The sequence below is a fragment of the Carlito syrichta genome, unplaced genomic scaffold (genome assembly GCF_000164805.1).
Source record: "Carlito syrichta isolate Samal-C Ts95f unplaced genomic scaffold, Tarsius_syrichta-2.0.1 Scaffold316420, whole genome shotgun sequence".
Classification (NCBI taxonomy): Eukaryota; Metazoa; Chordata; class Mammalia; order Primates; family Tarsiidae; genus Carlito; species Carlito syrichta.
The window spans coordinates 347179-367936 of NW_007260516.1; the positions used below are offsets into that span (position 1 = coordinate 347179).

At 40.0% G+C, this 20758-nt stretch overlaps 1 protein-coding gene across 1 annotated transcript in view; it reads right to left on the bottom strand.

The window, feature by feature from the left end:
• Positions 1–20758, bottom strand: part of TRPM6 (transient receptor potential cation channel subfamily M member 6) — a 156527-nt gene that overhangs the window by 33602 nt on the left and 102167 nt on the right. Inside the window, exons 25-27 of the mRNA XM_008074369.1 lie at positions 8857–9995; positions 8236–8348; positions 698–821 (exon numbers count right to left, since the gene is read on the bottom strand). Of these exons, the coding sequence (XP_008072560.1) occupies positions 698–821; positions 8236–8348; positions 8857–9995 (1376 nt within the window). The remainder of the gene's footprint in view (positions 1–697; positions 822–8235; positions 8349–8856; positions 9996–20758) is intronic.

Below are 20758 nucleotides of genomic sequence, written 5' to 3' on the forward strand. Positions count from 1 at the left end.
AAATTTCAATACAATGTCTATTTGTACCTTAAGTTTAGTATTTTAAATCTTTTTAAAACTGTATGATGCCTTAATTGCATACTCCTTTCTGTTGAATAATTGGCAAAGGTCTCTTATCTAACACAAGAAGTCCAAAGTTGTGATCATTGATCTTACCTGACCAGACTTATTTCTCATTCCATGCAGTTTATAGTCTTCATTCCTAGCTGCCTGATCTGTCTTCTCTCTTCTACAAATGCCTTTATTAAGCTTAAGGGATATTTGCTCATAGAACAAATGCTACGTGTAAGCAGTAGTAAATAACCAGATACAAGTCAACCCACTGAATGTTCTGTAAGGGTTCATATCAGTGTCACATGTACCTTGACAATTTGTGAAATCAGACAATCTCCTATCTCATAAATCAAACTAAATGAACATTCTCTGGGGAATACACGCTGCATCGAGTTCAACAGCTTTAATATAAGAGGCTATCTAAATCTTATCTTCTCAAGATTTCTTTCAAACAAATGAAATTTTGCCCCTTACATAAAAATTAAAAACAGAAATGAGCTATTTTTCTAAGAATGTGTTGCCACCTTCTTGTTCCCTCAACTCCACTTGAAAGAACAGCAGAGACCGCCAATGGTCTAAAGATCAGACCCTGAGAAAATTCTACCAGGGTTGTGGGGATCAAAGACTGTAGACTATTACATACTTATCTGACTAAATTTGGACACCGTGAGCCAGTTCTTGCTGCACCTCTCTTCTTCTGAGATGTCATTTTCCCCTGGTTCTGGATTCAGTGGATCACTTTGACAGCTGGTGTTGACTGTTATGACCTAGAAAGAAAGGTACTTGTGAGAACACAGTGACATTAATCCAAAAACATCTTGAGTCACATTAATAGAGGCACCAGGCTGAAGAGCAGTAGTTGTGAATATTGGCTGCATATTAGCATCACCTGGGAATTTCTGACAAGTCCCATCACTCAGGAAGGCAGGACACAAGCGTCCATGCGATTTCCCATTGTAGTCATGATTAACAACCCGGCTGTGAGGCCAGGCGCGGTGGCTCGCGTCTGTAATCCCAGCACTTTAGGAGGCAGAGGCAAGAGGATTGCCTGAGTCCAGGGGTTTGAAACTTGGTGAGACCTCGTCTCTACAATAAATAAAAACATTAGCTGGGTGTGGTGGCACGCGCCTGTGGTTCTCAGAAGTTTGAGGTAGAAGGATCAACTGAGCCCAGCAAGTTGAGGCTGCAGTGGCCATGAGTGTACCACTGTACTCCAACCTGGGTGATAGAATGAGACTTAAACTCAAAAAAAAAAAAAAAGAACCAGGGTATGGAGCAGCGGTTCTCAAACTTGACTGGGCACCAGAGTCACCCCGGGTTGAAGGGCTGGGTTAAACCAGAGATCACTGGATCCCACCGCCAGGATCTCTGATGCAGTAGATCTGGAAAAAGGGAGAAGTTGAATCTTCAATAAGTTCCCAGCTGATGCTTATGCTGCTGATAGCAGATAATATTTTGAGAACCAGTGGTATGAAGCAATAAAAGGTTTGGATCCAAAGAACTTGTGTTTGAATTCTAGCTCTGTCACTTAGAAGCTATTTGAACTTGGACATATCACTTAATGTCTCTATCCCATTCCTTTCATCACTAAAATAATAGGCAATCAATAACATGGTTGTCCTATGTATATCTCAGGTATGAAACCAAAGGGGGTAAATTGGTAACTAAAAGCAGTAAACAAATGCAAGTTTGAGTTCTTGAACTCAGTTGCAATTTATAGTTGTACTCTGGCCATTTGAACTATCTCAAAAATAAATCTCCTTAAATGCATATTTCATGGGACTCCACCAACTCATGCATTTCCTCTGAAAGAATAGCATTCCTTATTGAGATAAATCTCTCTCCTAAAAGGTGACTCTACATAATTGTCTCAATATTTATATCTTTAATTCTGTTTCCCATTCTAAAAAATGGCTGAGGTAGTTTTTTTTAATGCATCCAGATTATTATTTGGAAAAATTAGTATAAAATAGAAAAAAAAAAAAAAAGCAGGGCATTAAGACGATGAAAGGGGAATTCTTGCAAAATTCCTAATTCAAACCTGAGACTTCCTAAGAATATGTAAAAAAGATTTACTGAATGAAAACAAAAACAACATATCAAAATTTGTATGACAGAGCTAAAAGAAAAGAATTAGAAAAGTAAAAAAAAAAATCTCAAATCAATGACCAAAGTTTCCACCTTAACAAGCTAGAAAGAGAAGAGCAAGTTAAACCGAAAGTAAATAGAACAAAGAAAATAATAAAGAGCAGAAATTAATTTTAAAAAGTAGTGAAATCAAAACTTGGTTCTTTGAGATGACCAATAAAACAAATCTGTAGCCAGACTCCTCAGGAATCATATAAAACACAAAGAGCAAAAGCAATGATATCCCGCTGGACGGGGTGGTTCATGCCTGTAATCCCAGCACTTTGGGAGATGGAGGTGAGAGGATGCCTGAGTCCAGGGGTTTGAGAACAGCCTGGGCAACTTGGTGAGACTTTGTTTCTACAATACATCAAAAAATTAGCCAAGCATGGTGGTGCACACCTGTAGCCCCAGCTACTTGAAATGCTGAGGTGGGAGGATCACCTGAACCCAGCAGGTCAAGTCTACAGTGACCATGAGTGTTCCACTGCACTCCAGCCTGAGTGACAGAGTGAGATTCCAACTCAAAAAATAAAAAAATAAAAACAAAGGATGTCACTACAGATCTCACAAACAAACAAACAAAAAAGAATAATAAAAGGTTGTGGACAGCACTGTACCAGTATATTCAACCACATCAATGAAGTAAACAGATTCTTTGAAATTGACAAATAAATCTCACTAAAGAATTAGATAACCTGAATAATTCTATATTTATTACAAAATTGTATTGTATTTTTAGTTAAAAGCTTTACAAAGATGAGTCCATTGGTAAATTCTAACTAATGTTTCAGATTGAAATAATAGCATTTCCTTACAAACTCATCCAGAAAAGTGAAGAGTCAGGAACAGTCCCTAACTCGGTCAATAAACCCACCATCACCCTGATACCAAGACCAAACAAAGGTATTACAACAAAGTGAATTAAAGACAAGTATTCCTCAAGAATGCAGATTTTTTTTTTTAAAAAATCAAAATTTTAGCAAAATGAATACAATAGATAATACTTCATGGTCAAGTGAAGTTCATATCAGCTAAGCTGATTCAATATTCTAAGCATTGATTCTAATATTATAAAATTAATAAATGCCATTTATCATAAAAATAACACAATCTAAAGGAGAGCCATCTGATCATCTAAGCAGTCACAGAAAAAGCATTTGGCAAATGCCAATATCCACTAATGATAAAGTTTCTCTGAAAACTAGAAACAGAAGGGAAGTTTTTCAGCCTGAAAAAGGGCATGTATCTAAAAACTTACAACTAACATTATACTTAAAGGTAAAAGACTAACTGTTTTCCTTCTAAGAGCAGATATAAGGAAAGAATATCTGCTTTCAACACTACTATGCAATATTGTACTAGAGGTTCTAGCCAGTGTAATCAGGCAAGAAAAATAAAAATGTATATTCTGAATGGGTAAGAATAAATAAAACTATATTTGTAGATGACATGATCATTTATACGAAAAATTTAGGGAAGCTACAAAAAATCACTCAAATAATAAGTCTAGCAAGGTTGTAGAATATAAGACCAATATTTTTTTTAATTTCTGTATACCACAAACAAACAGAAAGCAAAATTGTTAGCCAGGCATGGTGGCTCATACCTGTATCCCCAGTACTTTTGAAGGTGAAGGTGAGAGCCTGAGCCCAGGGATTCGAGACCAGCCTGGGCAACTTGGCAAGATCTCACTAATACAATAAATTTTTTTTTTTAATTAGCCAGGTGTGGTGGCGTGGACCTGTAGTTCCAACTACTTGGAAGGCTGGGGCGGAAGAATCACCCTGAGCCCAGCAGTTTGAGGCTGCGGTGGCTGTAAGTATGACACTACACTTCAGCCTGGGCAACAGAGTGAGATGCCAACTCAAAAAATTAAGAAAGAAAACAAAATTGTTAAGCAATTGCAGTTACAGTAAAATTTAAGAGTATAAAATAGGGTACTTTTAACAAAAAATATGTTAAGGCCTGTACACTGAAAACTAAAAAACATTACTTCAAGAAATAAAAGAATATCTAAATAGACATATCATGAATCAGAAGACTCATTACTGTTGTTATATATATGACTCATATATTTCCCAAAATTGACATATAGATTTATAGCAATTCCATTCACAATCCTAGCAGGATTTCTGCAAAAATTGAAGAGCCGATTCTAAATTTATATGAAAATGCAAAGAACATAAAATAGTCAAACAACTTCCTGAAAAGAAAAAGAAATTTGGATTTTTAGTATATAATTTCAAGACTTCTGGCAGGGCATGGTGGCTCACGACTGTAATCCCAGCACTTGGGGAGGCTGAGGCGGGAGAATTGCTTGGACTCAGGTGTTCAAGACCAGCCTAGGCAAGACAGAAAGACCTTGTCTCTACAAAACACTCATAAAATGAACTGGGCTTGGTGGTGCATGCCTATAGTCCCAAATACTCAGAAGGCTGAGCCAGAAGGACTACCTGAACCCGAGAGATCAAGGTTGTTGTAAGCCATGACTGTGCCACTGCATTTCAGCTTGGACATGAGAGTAAGACTTCACCTCAAAAAAAAAAAAAGATTATTATGAATTTACATATTCAAGATAACATAATATTGGCATAAAGTATCAACTGTAGTGGCTGACACTTGTAATTTCAACACTTTGGGAGGCCAAAGCAAGGGGATTGTTTCAGCCCAGGAATTCAAGACAAGCCTCGGCAATACAGTGAGACCTCATCTCTACAAAAACAAAAAATTAATTAGCTGGGTATGGAGGGTCATGTATATAGCTCCAACTACTTGGGAAGCTGAGGCTGGAGGTGTGCTTGAGTCTGGTAGTAGGAGGTTGCAGTGAGCCATGATTATGCCAGTGCACTCCAGCCTGGGTGACAGAGTGAGACTCTGACTCAAAAAAAAAAAAAAATAGAGGCTGGGTTCAGTGGCTAAGCCTATAATCCCAGCACTTTGGGAGGCCGAGGCAAGGGGACTGCCTGAGCCTGTGGGTTCGAGACCAGTCTGGGCAACTTGGTGAGACCTCGTCTCTACAGTAAATAAAAAATTAGCTGGGCATGATAGCGCACACCAGTAGTTCCAGCTACTTGGAAGGTTGAGGCAGAAGCATCACCTGAGCCCAGCAGGTTGACACTGGGGTGGCCGTGAGCATGCCACTGCACTCCAGCCTGGGTGACAGAGTGAGACTCAGACTCAAAAAAAAAAAAGATAGATAGAAATTGAACCACACATATTGTGAATCAATTAATTTTTCACAAAAAATTCAAGACAACTCAATAGACAAAAGATATCTTTTACCAAAAAAGGTAGAAAATTTTTTGATATTCATATTCTAGAAGCAAAGAAAAAGAGAGCTCAATTTTTACCTAACACCATATATAAAAATTCCCTTAAAATGGATTTGTAGCCAAAATAAGGAGCTAAAACTATAAAACGCCTAGAAGAAGACATAAGAAAAAGTCTTAGTCATCTTGGATTTGGCAAAAAAAAAAAAAGTTTAAAAGTGATGCAAAAGGCATAGACTATGAAAGAAAAAAATTCAATCATTTGATTTTATCAGATTAAAAAACGTATATGTTACAAAGGACATTTATGGAAATGAAAAGACAAGCCACCAAAAAAACATCTATTCCACAAAGGATTTATATCTAGAATATATTTTAATACCCTTACAACTTCATAATGACAGTAATCCAATTTTTCAATTGGACAAAAGATTTAAACAGCTATATCACAAAAAAAGATATACAGTCATATGCCTTATAACAACGTTTAAGTCAACAAAAGACAGCCTAACAATGGTGGTCCTACAAGATAAAAAATAATCCCTATCACATGGTGACAGATGTTGTAGCCATCATAATGCTGTAGTATACTTTATTTTTTATAAATTTGTGTAACCTAAGTATATAGTGTTTATAAAGTCTACAATAGTGTACAGTAATGTCCTAGGCCTTCACATGCATCCACTACTCACTGACTCACCCACAGAAACTTCCAGTCTTACAAGCTCCATTCATGGTTAGTGCCCTATGCAGGTGTACTACCATCTTTTATATTTCATACTGTATTTTTATGGTAACTTTTCTATGTTTAAATTCACAAATACCACTGTGTGATAATGGTCTTCAGTATTCAGTACAGTAGCATGCTGTGCAGGTTTGTAGACTAAGAGCAACAGACTATACCATACAGTGCAGGTGGATAGTGGACTATATGATCTAGGTTTGTGTAAATACACTCTATGATGTTGGTGCAACAATGAAATCACCTAATGACGTTTTTCTCAGAAAGTGTCCCCATCATTAAGTGATGCATGACTATACAGATGACAAACACATGAAATGTTGCCAAGCGACATTAGTCACTACGAAAATGCAAATGAAGTCGGGCACAGTGGAAGGCCGAGGTGAGCAGATTGTATGAACCTGCGAGTTCAAGACCAGCCTGGGCAACTTGGCAAGACCTCATCTCTACAATAAACCAAAAAATTAGCTGGGCATGGTGGTATGTGCCTGTAGTTCCAGCTACTTGAAAGGCTGAGGCGGAAGGATTGCCTGAGCCCAGCAGGTCGAAGCTGTGGTAGCCATGTGTGTGCCACTGCCCTCTAGCCTAGGTGACAAAATGAAACTCTAACTCAAAAAAAAAAAAAAAAAAAAGAAAAGGAAATGCAATGAAGCCACCATGAGGTACCACTACACATCTACTAATATGGCTAAAATTTAAAAGGTTCAGCACACTGGATTGGTGAGTGCTATGGTTGGAATGTTTGCCCCCTCCAAAATTCATGTTGAAATTAATCCCCATTGCAACAGTATTGAGGGTGGGGTCTTTAAGAAATGACTAGGTCATGAGGACTCTGCCTCATGAGAGGATTAATTCATTCATAGATTAATGAGTGATTGAGGGAGTGAGTTAGTTATCATAAGAGTGGGTCAATTATAAAAGTCAGTTTAGCTGTCTCTCATGAACCTCTCTCTCTCTCTCTCTCTTTTTTTTTTTTTTTTTTTTTTTGAGTTGGAGTCTCACTCTCGTTGCCCAGGCTGGAGTGCAGCAGATCTCTCACGGCCACCGCAGTCTTGACCTGCTGGACTTAGGCGATCCTTCCACCTCAGCCTTCCAAGTAGCTGGAACTACAGATGCATGCCACCACGTCCGCCTAGTTTTTGTGATTTATTGTAGAGACAAGGTCTCATCAAGTTGCCCAGACTGGTCTCGAACCTGTGGGCTCAGGCAATCCTCTCGCCTTGGCCTCCCAAAGTGCTGGGATTGCAGGCTGAGCCACCGTGCCCAGCCCTGAACTTTCTCTTACCCTGTGATGCTCTGCACTACCTCAGGACTCTTCAGCGTCCCTATCAGCAAGAAAACCTTTACCAGATGTGGCCCTTCCACCTGGGAGTTTCCAGCCTTCAAACTGTGAAACATAAACTTTTTCTCTTTGTTAATTACCCAGTCTCGGGTATTCTGTTATAGCAACACAAAACTAAGTGTGGATACGGAACAGCTGAAATTCTCATAAACTACTGGTAAGCATGTAAAATGTTACAATACTTTGAAAAGCTGTTTGAAAGTTTCTTCAAAAATTAAAAAACAAACAAACAAACAAAAGCACTTACCATATGACTCTGACATTCAACTCCTCAGTATTTACCAAAGAGAAATTAAAACATATGTCCACAAAAAGACTAGTACACAAATGTTCATCATCGCGTTATTAGAGTAGCCAAAACTTGAAAATAACCTAAAAGTACTTCAACACGTGAACAGATAAATAATTTCAGTATATCCACTCCAATGACTCAAACATTTAATTGAATGCGACTGCACATGCCTATAGTCTCAGCTAATTGGGAGACTGAGGCAGGAGGGTCACTTGAGCCCAGGAATTTAAGTAAGCCTGGGCAACATAGCAAGACTCCGTTTCTTAAAAAAAAAAAAAAAGTCTTCAATCCTTTCAGTACAATGCTATTTTGTGTAGGTGGCACTTTACAATAAAGAGAAATCAAGCTAATACAGGCCACTACCTTGACTGCCCAAAACCTAAAAGACAGAATAACGAACACTTACTGGCACCTGCAGTCCTTGTGTATTCTTCTTTCTCTTCGACAATCTCCTGTCCTTGGTTAGCATTTTTGCTTTGACCCATGCTGACTGCCCAAATTCTGAGGATCTTGGAAGGTCTGTAAGGGAAATGGTCTACATGAGAAAATTTAAGATTGTTTGTTTGTTTCTTTGTTTTTTGAGTTGGAGTCTCACTCTGTTGCTCAGGCTGGAGTGCAGTGGCACACTCATGGCCACTGCAGCCTCGGCCTGCTGGGCTCAGGTGATCCTTCCGCCTCAGCCTTTCAAGTAGCTGGAACTACGGGCACACACACCACCATGCCCGGCTAATCTTTTGATCTACTGTAGCAACAAGGTCTTGCCAAGTTACCCAGGCTGGTCTCAAACCCATGGGCTCGGGCAATACTCTCACTTCGGCCTCGGCCTCCCAAAGTACTGGGATTATAGGCATAAGCCATAGAGCCTATCTTAAACTAAGTTAGTTTAAGATAGAAAGTTTAAGATTTACAGAAAAAGCTGAGAGAATGGGGAGAATGACAATGTGGTTAAGAGTTGTAGATTTTTTTAAAAACCGGTAGCAACACAAAGAATTTCATACTGGTATTTTTTTAAAAGTTTACTCCTTACGTTTAATCTTACATATCTTCATCAGTTTCTCCTTTTTGTGGAGTCTTAAACTATGACTCCTAGTGAAGAATCTGCCTCTGTGGAAAGGATTGATCCAAAAGGATGCATTTGGCTGGAGCCACGGGTCCACCTCTGAGTGATCACTAACCAATCTTGTTGAGTTATCAGATAAGGAACTGCCCCAGATCTGCACCGGGCATCGGTCGCACTGAGTGGAGTCACTGTTAGAAGCAGAGGGCAAGCAGGTGTGCCATTTCTTCTTGATGCTATGCTCATCAGTTTCATCCCCTTCTGAAAATGCCCAGTTCACATATCCACCTATAGTTTGCAAGCTCTTGGCTTGGGAAGGAAGGTGGGTCACTGTCACAGGTGCAGCTGTGCAACTCAAAGTGGGCAGAACTTGTTCTGCCTTGTCTTGTTTATCTGATGTCTGAGCCATGGGCTCGTGGAGTTCCTTGGGTTCAGCCACTGATTCCTGGTCTGAGACAACCTGGGTCTGCCCAGTCAGATGAACAGAAACCACACTCTGGGTGACCTGTTCAGTTGCCAGCACATCTGTACCTGCTCCGACAGATGGTCTAGACAGAGGCAAGGCAGTTTCTGCTGAAAAAGGAACTTGCTTTACATAAGAAGGGACCAGGAGAAATGGACCATACTTTGAGTGGCCTTGCCTATTAGGAGACACCCTAGAAGCATCTATACTGCTTTGTGTTTCTTGTTCTTCCTGGTCATGTCTTGCATTTGAAGCCTCTTTTTGACTGTGTGTAATCTCAAGAAAGGCCTGCCTCTGTACTCTTGGGACATACTGGCCTCTAGCCAGGCTCCGCAGCAAAGAAGGGGGCATGCTATAATACTGGTATTTCTTCTCCCCAGAGATCTCCATACTGCCTAGAACCTCTCCACAGATGACATTGCTCCAGCTGTGGGGAAGTCTTCTGCAGGTAGAATGCTTTCTGTTGGCCAGGAAAGCTTCATCCTCTTGCAAGGTGTCAACAGCAGAAAGAACTTTTAGGGTATCCACAGTCAGGGCAGAGAGGTCCTGCAGGTGTCCCACCTGACTGTCCAAAGACAGTAAAGAGTCCTTTATAAAAGATACCTTTTCGTTCATTTCTTTCAGTTGGAAGTACATCTCTGTAACCCTAGTGGTGAAGGGAGGGAGAAAAACCAATAAACACATTAAGCCAGTGGAAGTATGCCAAGTTTGCTCTCTTCCTGTCCATCCTTAGGTGACTCCTTGGATTGAGATGCCTCTCTAAGTTAGGTCTGTCTTTTGCCCTCTTCTCTCTCCAATATATCCTCTCATCCCAGGTGATCTCACCCACTCATACAATTACCACTATTACCCCAAAGAGGCAAAATTACAAATCTACATTTCTGGACCTGATTTCTTTCTAAGATTTCAGAACCATATTTCCAACTTCCTACTAGCAACTCCTCCAGTCATCTGATCAATCCTCCCCATTCTTATCCATTAATATATTTATTTATTTACATGACAAACACTTGAGTATCTTCTAATGACAAGCACTGTACTATGTTGATGGGAAAATAAGATCCTGAAGAAATTAGAATGATAGAAACAGAATTCACAATCACACATGTAATTAAGAAAAGAAAAAAAAAACTATAGATCTTAAAACAAACAAACAAAAACTCCTCAAATGGGCTTCCCAAATTTCAAACAAATCCATTTTAGAAGACCTATACCCAGAAAAGGCCTAAGGCAAAATTTTAAAATTATTTTAAATACTTGGACTCAAGATTATGATGTCCAGTCATTGATTCATGTAAAAGTAATACAACATAACTTCAGTTGCTCAGGTACAAAAGTAAATTGCAAGTAAATTCAATTAAATGTAATGATTACATTTAAACATTTCAGGAGGAAGGACCAAAATGGCTGGGACATCACACAATAACCACCCTCAGCCAAGAACCCTAAATGGAAGAGCAGACCTAAGACTTTGAGGATGGGCCTAAAACCCAAGACTGAGGGGTATCAGATGGTCACCTGGGTACATGGAGGATGGTTAGCCCCAAGCCCCAGCCACCCTAAGAAATGGCCTCATCATGAGATTGGAACAGTGCTCTTGAAAAAGGGAAGAGTGAGTAAAAGTGACAGGTTTTTTTTTATACATACCTCACATAAGCCTCTGAAGTCTCAGTCAAAAAACAGACAGCCCATACCCCTCCCAAACCGGCCGGGCACAGACAGCTCCCAGGAATCAGAGCAGAGGAACCAGTAGAATCCATGTGGAGCGTGGGGAACTCCAGTTTCCAGTGAGCCCTGGCACTGCTGGCCACCAACCCCCCTAAAGAGAGACTGAAGGAAACAACTTGTGGGGGTGGTCCATGCTGCAAGGGCATTTCTTCCTCTCTCCCTCCACAGACCCAAGCTTATGACATGCCCACTTCAAGGGTGATTCTCCAGTGATGCTGACACCTGTTAAGCCCCTGATCAGGGCTACAGATGTGGCTTGCCTTCAGGGTGCTACTATCACAGCAATAGCCTCTCCTGCCAAAGCAGGGCAGGAACTAGGAGGTGGTGCACATCTCTACAGTTGTAGTGGCCCTCCCATCTGCAGACTGAGGAAGAAATACCTACTCTCCCCTAGACATCTACTTCCCTTCTATCCATGCATGAAAGGGGTGGTCCTGTCCAGATGGGAGGAGGCCACCCCATGTTCCCAAGAATGCCTGTGCCAGAGTATGTGCCAGAGTCAGGGTCCCTTCTGGCCACCTTCCAATCCTACTGATGAGATGTGTGGGCTGTTGAGAGGGTTGAAGAAGCTCCCGGAGAGCCAGAACTCCCAGCACCAGTGTCAGAGGGAGGAAAACACCTATGAACTAGAGGAAAAGACAAGCCCTGTTCCCACTAGAGTGCATTGGGGAAGCAGTGGCAGACAGATTCCTTCCAATTCACCACCCTTCCTTCTACCTCTGTCCCTCCTTAGATCACTGAGGCAGAAAACTAACAAAGAAACTCGGAACCTTAACTTGACATGGAACCAATTAGATCTAATACACAGCTACAGAACATTTCACCCAACAACTATAAAATACACATTCTTCTCAACAGCATATGGAATATACACCAAGATCATCCACATCTTGAACATAAATCAAACATGAACACAATTCAAAAGGTCAAAGTCATACCAAGCATCTTCTCAGATCACAGCAGAATAAAAATAAATATCATCACCAACAGGAACCCCCTAAACCACACAAATACATGGAAATTAAACAACATGCTTCTGAATGACTTTTGGGTTTACACAGAAATCGAGACAGAAATAAAAAGATTCCTGGAAACAAAGACACATCATACCAAAACTTCTGGGACACCATGAAAACTGTGCTGAGAGGGAATGTTATAACATCACATGCACACATCAAGAAAATAGAAAGATCTCAAGTGAACAATCCAGCATCACACCTAAGGGAGCTAGAAAGACAAGAGCAATCCAATGCCAAAATCAGAAGATGAATGGAAAGCATCAAAATAAAGTCACAGCTAAATGAAATAGAGACCAATAATAAAAAAATAAAAATAAATACAAAGGATCAAGAGGAAAAGCTGGTTCTTTGAAAGGATAAAGAAAATTGACAGACACCTGGCCAGATTAATAAAACAGGAGACAAAATTAGAATAAACACAATTAGGAACAAAAAAGGCAATATTACAACTGATCTTGAAGAAATACAAAAGATTATCAGAGATGACTACAAACAACTGTATACAATTTAGCTAAAAAAATCTAGAGAAAATTGAGAAATTCCTGGGAACACACAACCTCCCAAAATTGAAACAGAAATAAATTGAAACCCTAAACAGACCCATAACAATTCAAGAAATCGACTCAATAATAAGAAACCACCCCACCAAAAAAAAAAAAAAAAAAAAAAAGCCCTGGACCAGCTGAATTCCACAAGATATATGAGGAAGAACTGATATCACTCCTATTGAAAGTATGCCAAAAAAGAAAGAAAGTATTCCAAGCAATAGAGAAGGGAAAAAATTATTCCTAGCTCATTCTATGAAGCCAATATTATCCTGATACCCTAAAATGGCAAAGACCCAAAAAGGAAAGCATATCCTTAAGCAAATATCCTTGATGAAATAGATGTAAAAATTCTCAGCAAATTGCATCCAATGGCACATTACTAGTCTCATTCATCATGACCAGGCAGACTTTATACCTGGCATAGAGGGCTGATTCAATGTATTCAAATCAATAAATGCAATCTGTCACATAAATAGGTATAAACCCAAGAACCTGATGATTAGCTCAGTAAACACAGAAAAAGCATTTGATAAAAGCCAACATTCCTTCTTGATAAAAATCCTCAAACACCTAGGCATCAAAGGAACATTCCTCAAAATAATAGGAGCCATCTATGACAAACCTACAGCCAATGTCATACTTAACGGGCAGAAGTTGGAAACATTCCCCCTAAAAACTGGAATAAAACAAGAATATGCACTCTCTTCTCTCCTCTTTAACTTAGTACTGAATATCCTAATCAGAGTAATAAGGCAGGAGAAATAAATTAGAGGTATCCAAATAGGAAAAGAGGGTTAAATTATCTCTCTTTGCAGATGATATGATTCTATACCTAGAAAACCCTAGTAAGTCTGTCAAAAACCTCCTTGCACTGATAAATACCTTTGGTAGAGTCTTGGATTACAAAATCAATGAATAAAAGTCAGCTACACTTCTATATAGCAACAATAAGCAGGCTGAGGACTAATCAACCACAAATTCCCTTCACAATAACCACAACAAATAAAATGAAATATCTCAGCATTCATCTAACTAAAGAGGTGAAAGATCTTTACAATGAGAATGACAAAACACTGATCAAAAAAATGAAAGATGACGTAAACAAATGGATAACTATCCCATGTTCATGGATTGGAAGAATCAATCTCTTCAAGATGTCCATTATACCCAAGGCAATCTACGGATTCAGTGCAATCCTTGTCAAACTACCAGCATCATTTTCACAGACCTAAAAAAGACAATGCTTAAATTCATGGAAGCAAAAAAGAGCCCAAATAGCTAAATCAATCATCAGCAAAAACAATAAAGCTGGAGGCATCATACTCCCATGACTTCAAACTTTATAACGTTACAGTAACCAAAATAGCATAGTACTGGTTCAAAAATAGACACAAACATCAATGGAACAGGATAGAGAAATCAGAAACAAGACTGCAGACCTTCAACCAACTCATCTTTGGCAAAGCCATCAAGAACAAACATTGGGAAAAGGAAGCCGTTATTTGGCAAGTGATGCTGGAAAAACTGGCTAACCACAAGCAGAAAAATGAAACTGATCCCCTACCTATCACCATATACAAAAATTAACCCAAAATGGATCAAGGGGCTGGGCGCAGTGGCTCAAGCCTGTAATCCCAGCACTTTGGGAGGCTGAGGCGAGAGGATTACCTGAGCTGAGGGTTTTAAGACCAGCCTGGGCAATTTGGTGAGACCTTGGCTCTACAATAAATAAAAAATAAAAACTAGCCAGCTGTGGTAGTGCGCACCTGTAGTTCCAACTACTTGCAAGGCTGAGGCAGGAGGATCGTCTGAGCCCAGCAGGGCGAGGCTGTGGTGGCTGTGAGCATGCCACTGCACTCCAGCCTGGGCAACAGAGTGAAATTCCAACTCAAAAAAAAAAAAAAAAAGTGGTAAATGTGAAACCTCAGACTACAAGAATGTTAGACGAAAACTTAGGGAACACCCTCCTGAATATCGGCCTAAGCAATGAATTCATGGCCAAGACCTCAAAAGCAAATGCAGCAAAATCTAAACACCTTATCAAGCTAAAAAGTTTTTGCACAGCAAAGGAAACCAGGAAGAGAGGAAAGAGACAACCCACGTAATGGGGAAAACATACTTGCAAGCTATGCATCCGACAAAGGCCTAACATGCAGGATCTATAAGGAACAGATTAACGAGAAAAAAACCAACAACCCCACTAAAAAGTAGGTAAAGGACATGAACAGACACTTCTCACAGGAAGACGTACAAGTAGCCAACAAACATAAGAAAGCACGCTTAGCTTCACCAATCATCAAAGAAATGCAAATCAAAACTACCATGAGATAGGCAACTCCTTAGGGTCCCCTCCCACATGGGAGTTTTTCTGTCCTCTCAACAAATCCTGCTTTAAAAAAAAAAAAAAACTACAATGAGATACTACCTCACATTAGTGAGGGTGGCTATCATTAAAAAGTCAAAAAGCAACAGGTTTTGGCAAGGCTATGGATAAAAGAACATGCTTCTACACTGTTGGTAGGACTGCAAGTTAGTTCAACCATTTTGGAAAGCAGTGTGGAGATTTCTCAAAGAACCAAAAATTGAGCTACCATTCAACTCAGCAATTCCACTCCTGGGAACATATCCAGAGGACGATAAATTGCTCTACCAGAAAGACTTGCTCCCACATGTTTATTGCAGCCCTATTCGCAATAGCAAACACATTGAACCGACCCAGATACCCATTCAAAAGTGGATTGGATAAAGAAAATGTGGTACGTATGCACAATGAAATGCTACACAACCATAAAGAACAAAATCATGACCTTTGTAGCCACCTGGAGACCATCATTCCGAATGAACTATCATGTGGAATCATGCAACCAGAGACTGTTATTCTTTTTTTTTTTTTTTTTTTTTTGAGTTGGAGTCTCCCTCTGTCGCCCAGACTGGAGTGCAGTGGTCGCTCCTAGCCACCGCAGCCTCGACCTGCTGGGCTCCGGCGATCCTTCCACCTCAGCCTTCCGAGTAGCCGGAATTACAGGCGTGCGCTACCACGCCCAGCTGATTTTTTATTTATTGTAGAGATGAGGTCTCGCTGCCCAGGCGGGCTCAGGGAGACTGTTATTCTAAGTGAACTATCACAGAAACAAAAATCTGAATACCACATGTTCTAATTTATGAGTGATCACTAAACATTGGACACATAGGCACAAGGGTGAGAACAACAGACACTGGGTATTGCTAAAGGAAAGAGGGAAACACAACCATCCACTGGGTAACATGTCCACATCTAAGGGAGAGAGGGCTTGCTAGAAGCCCACACCTTGCCTTAATGCAGCATACTTATATAACAAATCTTCACATGTACAAAATAAAATTTTTTTAAAATAGCCAGGCGTGGTGACTCACACCTGTAATCCAAGCACTTTGGGAGGCTGAGGCGAGAGGATTGCCTGATCCCAGGGGTTCAAGACCAGCCTGGACAACTTGGCAAGACCTCATCTCTACAATAAATGAAAAAAAAAATTAGTCGGGTGTGGTGGCACACACCTGTGGTTCCAGCTACTTGAAAGGCTGAGGTGAAAGGATTGCCTGAGTCCAGCAGGTCAAGGCTGTGGTGGCTGTGAGCATGCCACTGTACTCCAGCCTGGGCAACTGAGTGAGACTCCGACTCAAAAATAATAAATAAATAAATACATAAATAAATAAATAAATAAATTAATTAATTTTAAAAAATAGGCAAGAAAGGATTCTTCCCCACAGACATTAGAGAAAGCATGGCTCTGCCAACACCTTGATTTTAAAGTTCTAGGTTCCAAAGGTGTAAGGTAATAAATCTCTGTTATTCTAAGACACAGTTTTGGTATTTTGTTGCTGCAGCCGTAGGAAACAAATAGAGTCTATTCTTTAGAGTCACTAGAATAAATTATGTAATCATATATCAGATATGATTACATTAAAAGAAGCATATATACAAAAATATAATACAAAATTTTTAAACAAAAATAAATGGGAAAATTAGGATTCTTTTTTTTTTTTTTGAGTAGAAGTCTTACTTTGTCACCCAGGCTGGAGTGCAGTGGCACGCTCACGGCCACTGTAGCCTCACCTTCTGGGCTCAGGTGATCTTTCCACCTTAGCCTTCCCAGTACCTGGAACTACAGGCATGTGCCGCCACCATGCCTGGCTAATTTTTTTATGTATTGTAAAGATGAGGTCTCTCCAAGTGTCCCTGACTGGTCTTGAACCCGTGGGCTCAGGCAGTTCTCACCTCGGTCTCCCAAAGGGCTGTGATTATAGGTGTGAGACAACGTGCCCGGCCGAAAGTTAAGACTGTAATAAATGTAATAAGGCACTGGTATTCCTTAATAAATCAAAAGGTCAGGTGGGCATGGTGGCTCATGCCTGTAATTCCAGCACCTTGGGAGCCCAAGGCGAGAGGACTGTCTAAGCCCAGGAGTTCAAGACTAACCTGGGCAACTTGCTGAGACCTTGTCTCTACAATAAATAAATAGATAATTAGCTGGTCATGGTGGCACATGCTTGTAGTTCCAGCTACTTGGAAAGTTGAGGCAGAAAGATTGCCTGAGCACAGCAGGTTGAGGCTGCGGTGGCCATGATATTGCCACTGTGCTCCATGCTGGACAAGAGAGTGAGATACCCTACTCAAAAATAAATAAATAAATAAATAAATAGTCTTACAAATTATTGAGAGAAAAATTACAAAGACTCCTAAGGACATGAACAGATAATTCACAAAAGATAAAATACAAAAGGTGTGGAAACATGCTAAAATTGTCAACTGTATTAGGCAATCAGAGATTTAAAAAAAATTAAGACAATAAAGTTCACATATATTGTAACATTTGTTTTTACCTAGAAAATTACAAAAAGAATAAAATAACTCAACAGTGGTAAGGATGTGATATTGGAATGTATCATATATAAAGAGGCTGTAATTTCACTGTACTAAAGCAAGCAGATATTGGTTATGAGACAAAATATTATACAGCCACTAAAAATCATACTTACATTGTTAACAGCTATTTTCTTTGCTATTTCTCCTGGTAGAGCCAGGACTGTGGATGTCTGCTATGTTTTGCATTATGTTTTTAAATTTTTACTAAAATGTTGTAAGTAGAGACCCAATAAAATTAAAATATATTGACAAAATATATATAATTATTTGGAGAAAATGTTTTTGATGTGTAGGAAGGAAAAAACAGAACACAAAATTGCATAATTTTAACCAAAAATGTATAGAAAACTAAATGGAAAGAAGCTAAAATGTTTACAGTAAGCTCTTATAACATTGGTTTTTTTATTTTCTATTAAAGTAAGAAAACAGCAAGGGAGGAAATCTAGTCAATGGTGTCATGGCTGACACGACCATTGCAGAAATGAAAAATGACCCCCAGTTTTATTTGGGGGCAGGGAGAAGCAATGATTATACAATGAAAAGTGTAACACTCAGCTGTAACAAGTACTTCCCAAAATAGTGGCAGACTTCCCATTTCTAGAACACATCTCAAGTCATAGGGATTGAAAGATCATCCACTTTTTCTTTCCGGGAACTTTGTAAATAGGAATTAAAGAATAAAGAAGGTAGTATTTTCCTTTTTTGTTCTATTCTATGTGGGAAGAACCTCTCTTTTTTGCTTCTGCTATAGAATTCAACTTCCATAACTCAATAGAGGCTTAACAAATGCTTCCTGACCTTCTGGAGTCTGCAAAATTAGAATTGGCAAGGATGAGGTAGGAAAGAGCACAAAATGTATATATATTCCCTTCCAAATATGCTTAATTAGAGCCTCTCCATCCAGTGCACTGTTTCATCTAATTCAAAAACAGTACAGTCTGAACAGCAGTAATGGAGACTCATTAAGTTCCATTAGCCGCAGTCACATCGAATGGATACAATAGAAACCAGCAACTATTCACAGCAACAGGTAACACGTACAATAGAAAACTGTTAGATAAATAACCTGGTCACCCTCAAATTGAGTCCCTTACTTTTACATGTACTAATTTTCAAAAACTCAATGTCCTGTGAAACACATTTTAATTATATTGCTAGACCACCAACGACATTAATTTAGTCCAGCCTTTCAATCATTTTGACTTATGAAATAAATTCTTACCATTTTATTTTCCTCTGTGCAAAGTATGAGAAAGGAGGAAGCATGAGACTAGTAATTGTCTTACTGTGGGCCTTTAGACAAGAATTTTGTTTTCTTTTTTTTTTGAATTGCAGTCTCACTGTGTCGCCTAGGCTGGAGTGCAGTGGCACACTCAGGGCCACTGCAGCCTCAACCTGCTGGGCTCAGGCAATCCTTCCGCCTCAGCCTTCCAAGCAGCTTTAAGTACAAGCGCGCACCACCACATCCAGCTAATTTTTTGATTTATTGTAGAGACAAGTTCTCACCAGTTGCCCAGGCTGGTCTCTAACCTGTGGGCTCAGACAATGCTCTCACCTCAGTCTCCCAAAGTGCTGGGATTAAAGGCGTGAGTCACCGTGCCCAGGCTAGACACGATATTTTTAAATGAGATAATAGCAGGTATAATTGTAATCATGAAAATCACAATATTCACTGAGTGCTCACTATGTGCCAGGCATTTTTACAAAGATTCTGTAGGTACTGTTTTTATTTAATCCACATAGCAATTCCATAAAGAAGGCCTTCCTATAAACCTTTCACAGAAAAGAGGCTGAGGGGATTACATAGCTGGAGTCACATAGCTGCCATTGAAAGAACTGGGCATCAAACCCAGAAAGTCTGACTCTAGACTCAACGCTATTAACCACCGCACTCTAGTCCTCTTAGCAACTCATCTGGGATCTAGGCAAACTTCTTTTGGGAAATCCTAGAGTTCCTTGAAATACTAAATGAGCTGTGCCGACATTTCCCATGCTGGAAGGTGTCACAGATATTCCTCAGTAAGGCTGCATGGTCAGTGATGGGACCCGTTCAAGCTACAACTCTTTATTGCCAAGTTACAATTCACTTTATGTTAAATTGTTTATATATATATATATATCTTTATCTTTTTCTTTTAATTTTTTATTTTAAAGATGTGGGGTACAATTCAGGGTTAGGTATACAAAGTTTCATTATGCAGGTACCCTTGTTGATGAGGTGTGTCCCCCAGTGTTTATATTTTTTTTAAATCACAACATTTCCCAAGTAAAGTGCATCCAAACGTGCTAATGTGAAAAATACAATAAAAACATCTTTGCAGAACAAAGAGAGGGAAAAGCTGGTTTCACTAGTAGGGTTGAAAAAGGAGCTGGAGATCCACATAAGGAGAGTAAGATACAAAACAGCCTTACTGTGTTCTCTTTTTCCACTTTCGCAACTTATTTTATTCTAGAAGGATATAGGACAGGGATCCCCAACCTCTGGGCCACCAACCAGTGGCCTGCTAGGAACTGGGCCACACAACAAGAGGTAAGCAGAGCAGCAGGCAGGCGAGCCAAACTTCATCTGTATTTACAGTCGCTCCTGTCACTCACATTGCCACCTGAGCTCTGCTCATAGCATTCTCATAGGAGCGTGAACCTTATTGTGATCTGCACATGAGAGGGATCTAGGTTGTACATTCCTTATGAGAATCTAATGCCTGATGATCTGAGGTGGAGCTGAGGAGGTGATGCTAGCACTGGGGAGTGACTGTACATACAGATTAACGTTAGCAATGAGGTTTGACTGCACAGAGACCATAATAAATCAACTGCTTGCAAACCCATATCAAAACCCTATCAGTGAGTGACAAGTGAGTTGATGTACTTCAATTGCACAGTTGCATCTGGTTGCATAATTATTGCATAATTGTGTATAATTGGGCCGGGCATGGTGGCTCACACCTATAATCCCAGCACTTTGGGAGGCTGGGTTAAGAGGACTGCCTGAGCTCATGGGTCTGAGACCAGCCTGGGAAACTTGGTGAGATCTCATCTCTACAATACACAAAAAATTAGTCGGGCATGGTGGCGCACACCTGTAGTTCCAGCTACTTGGAAGGCTGAGACGGAAGGATCACCTGTACCCAGTAGGTAGAGTCTGCAGCAGCTGAGGGGGAAGGATCGCCAGAGCCCAGCAGGTAGAGGCTGCGGTGGCCAGGAGCGTGCC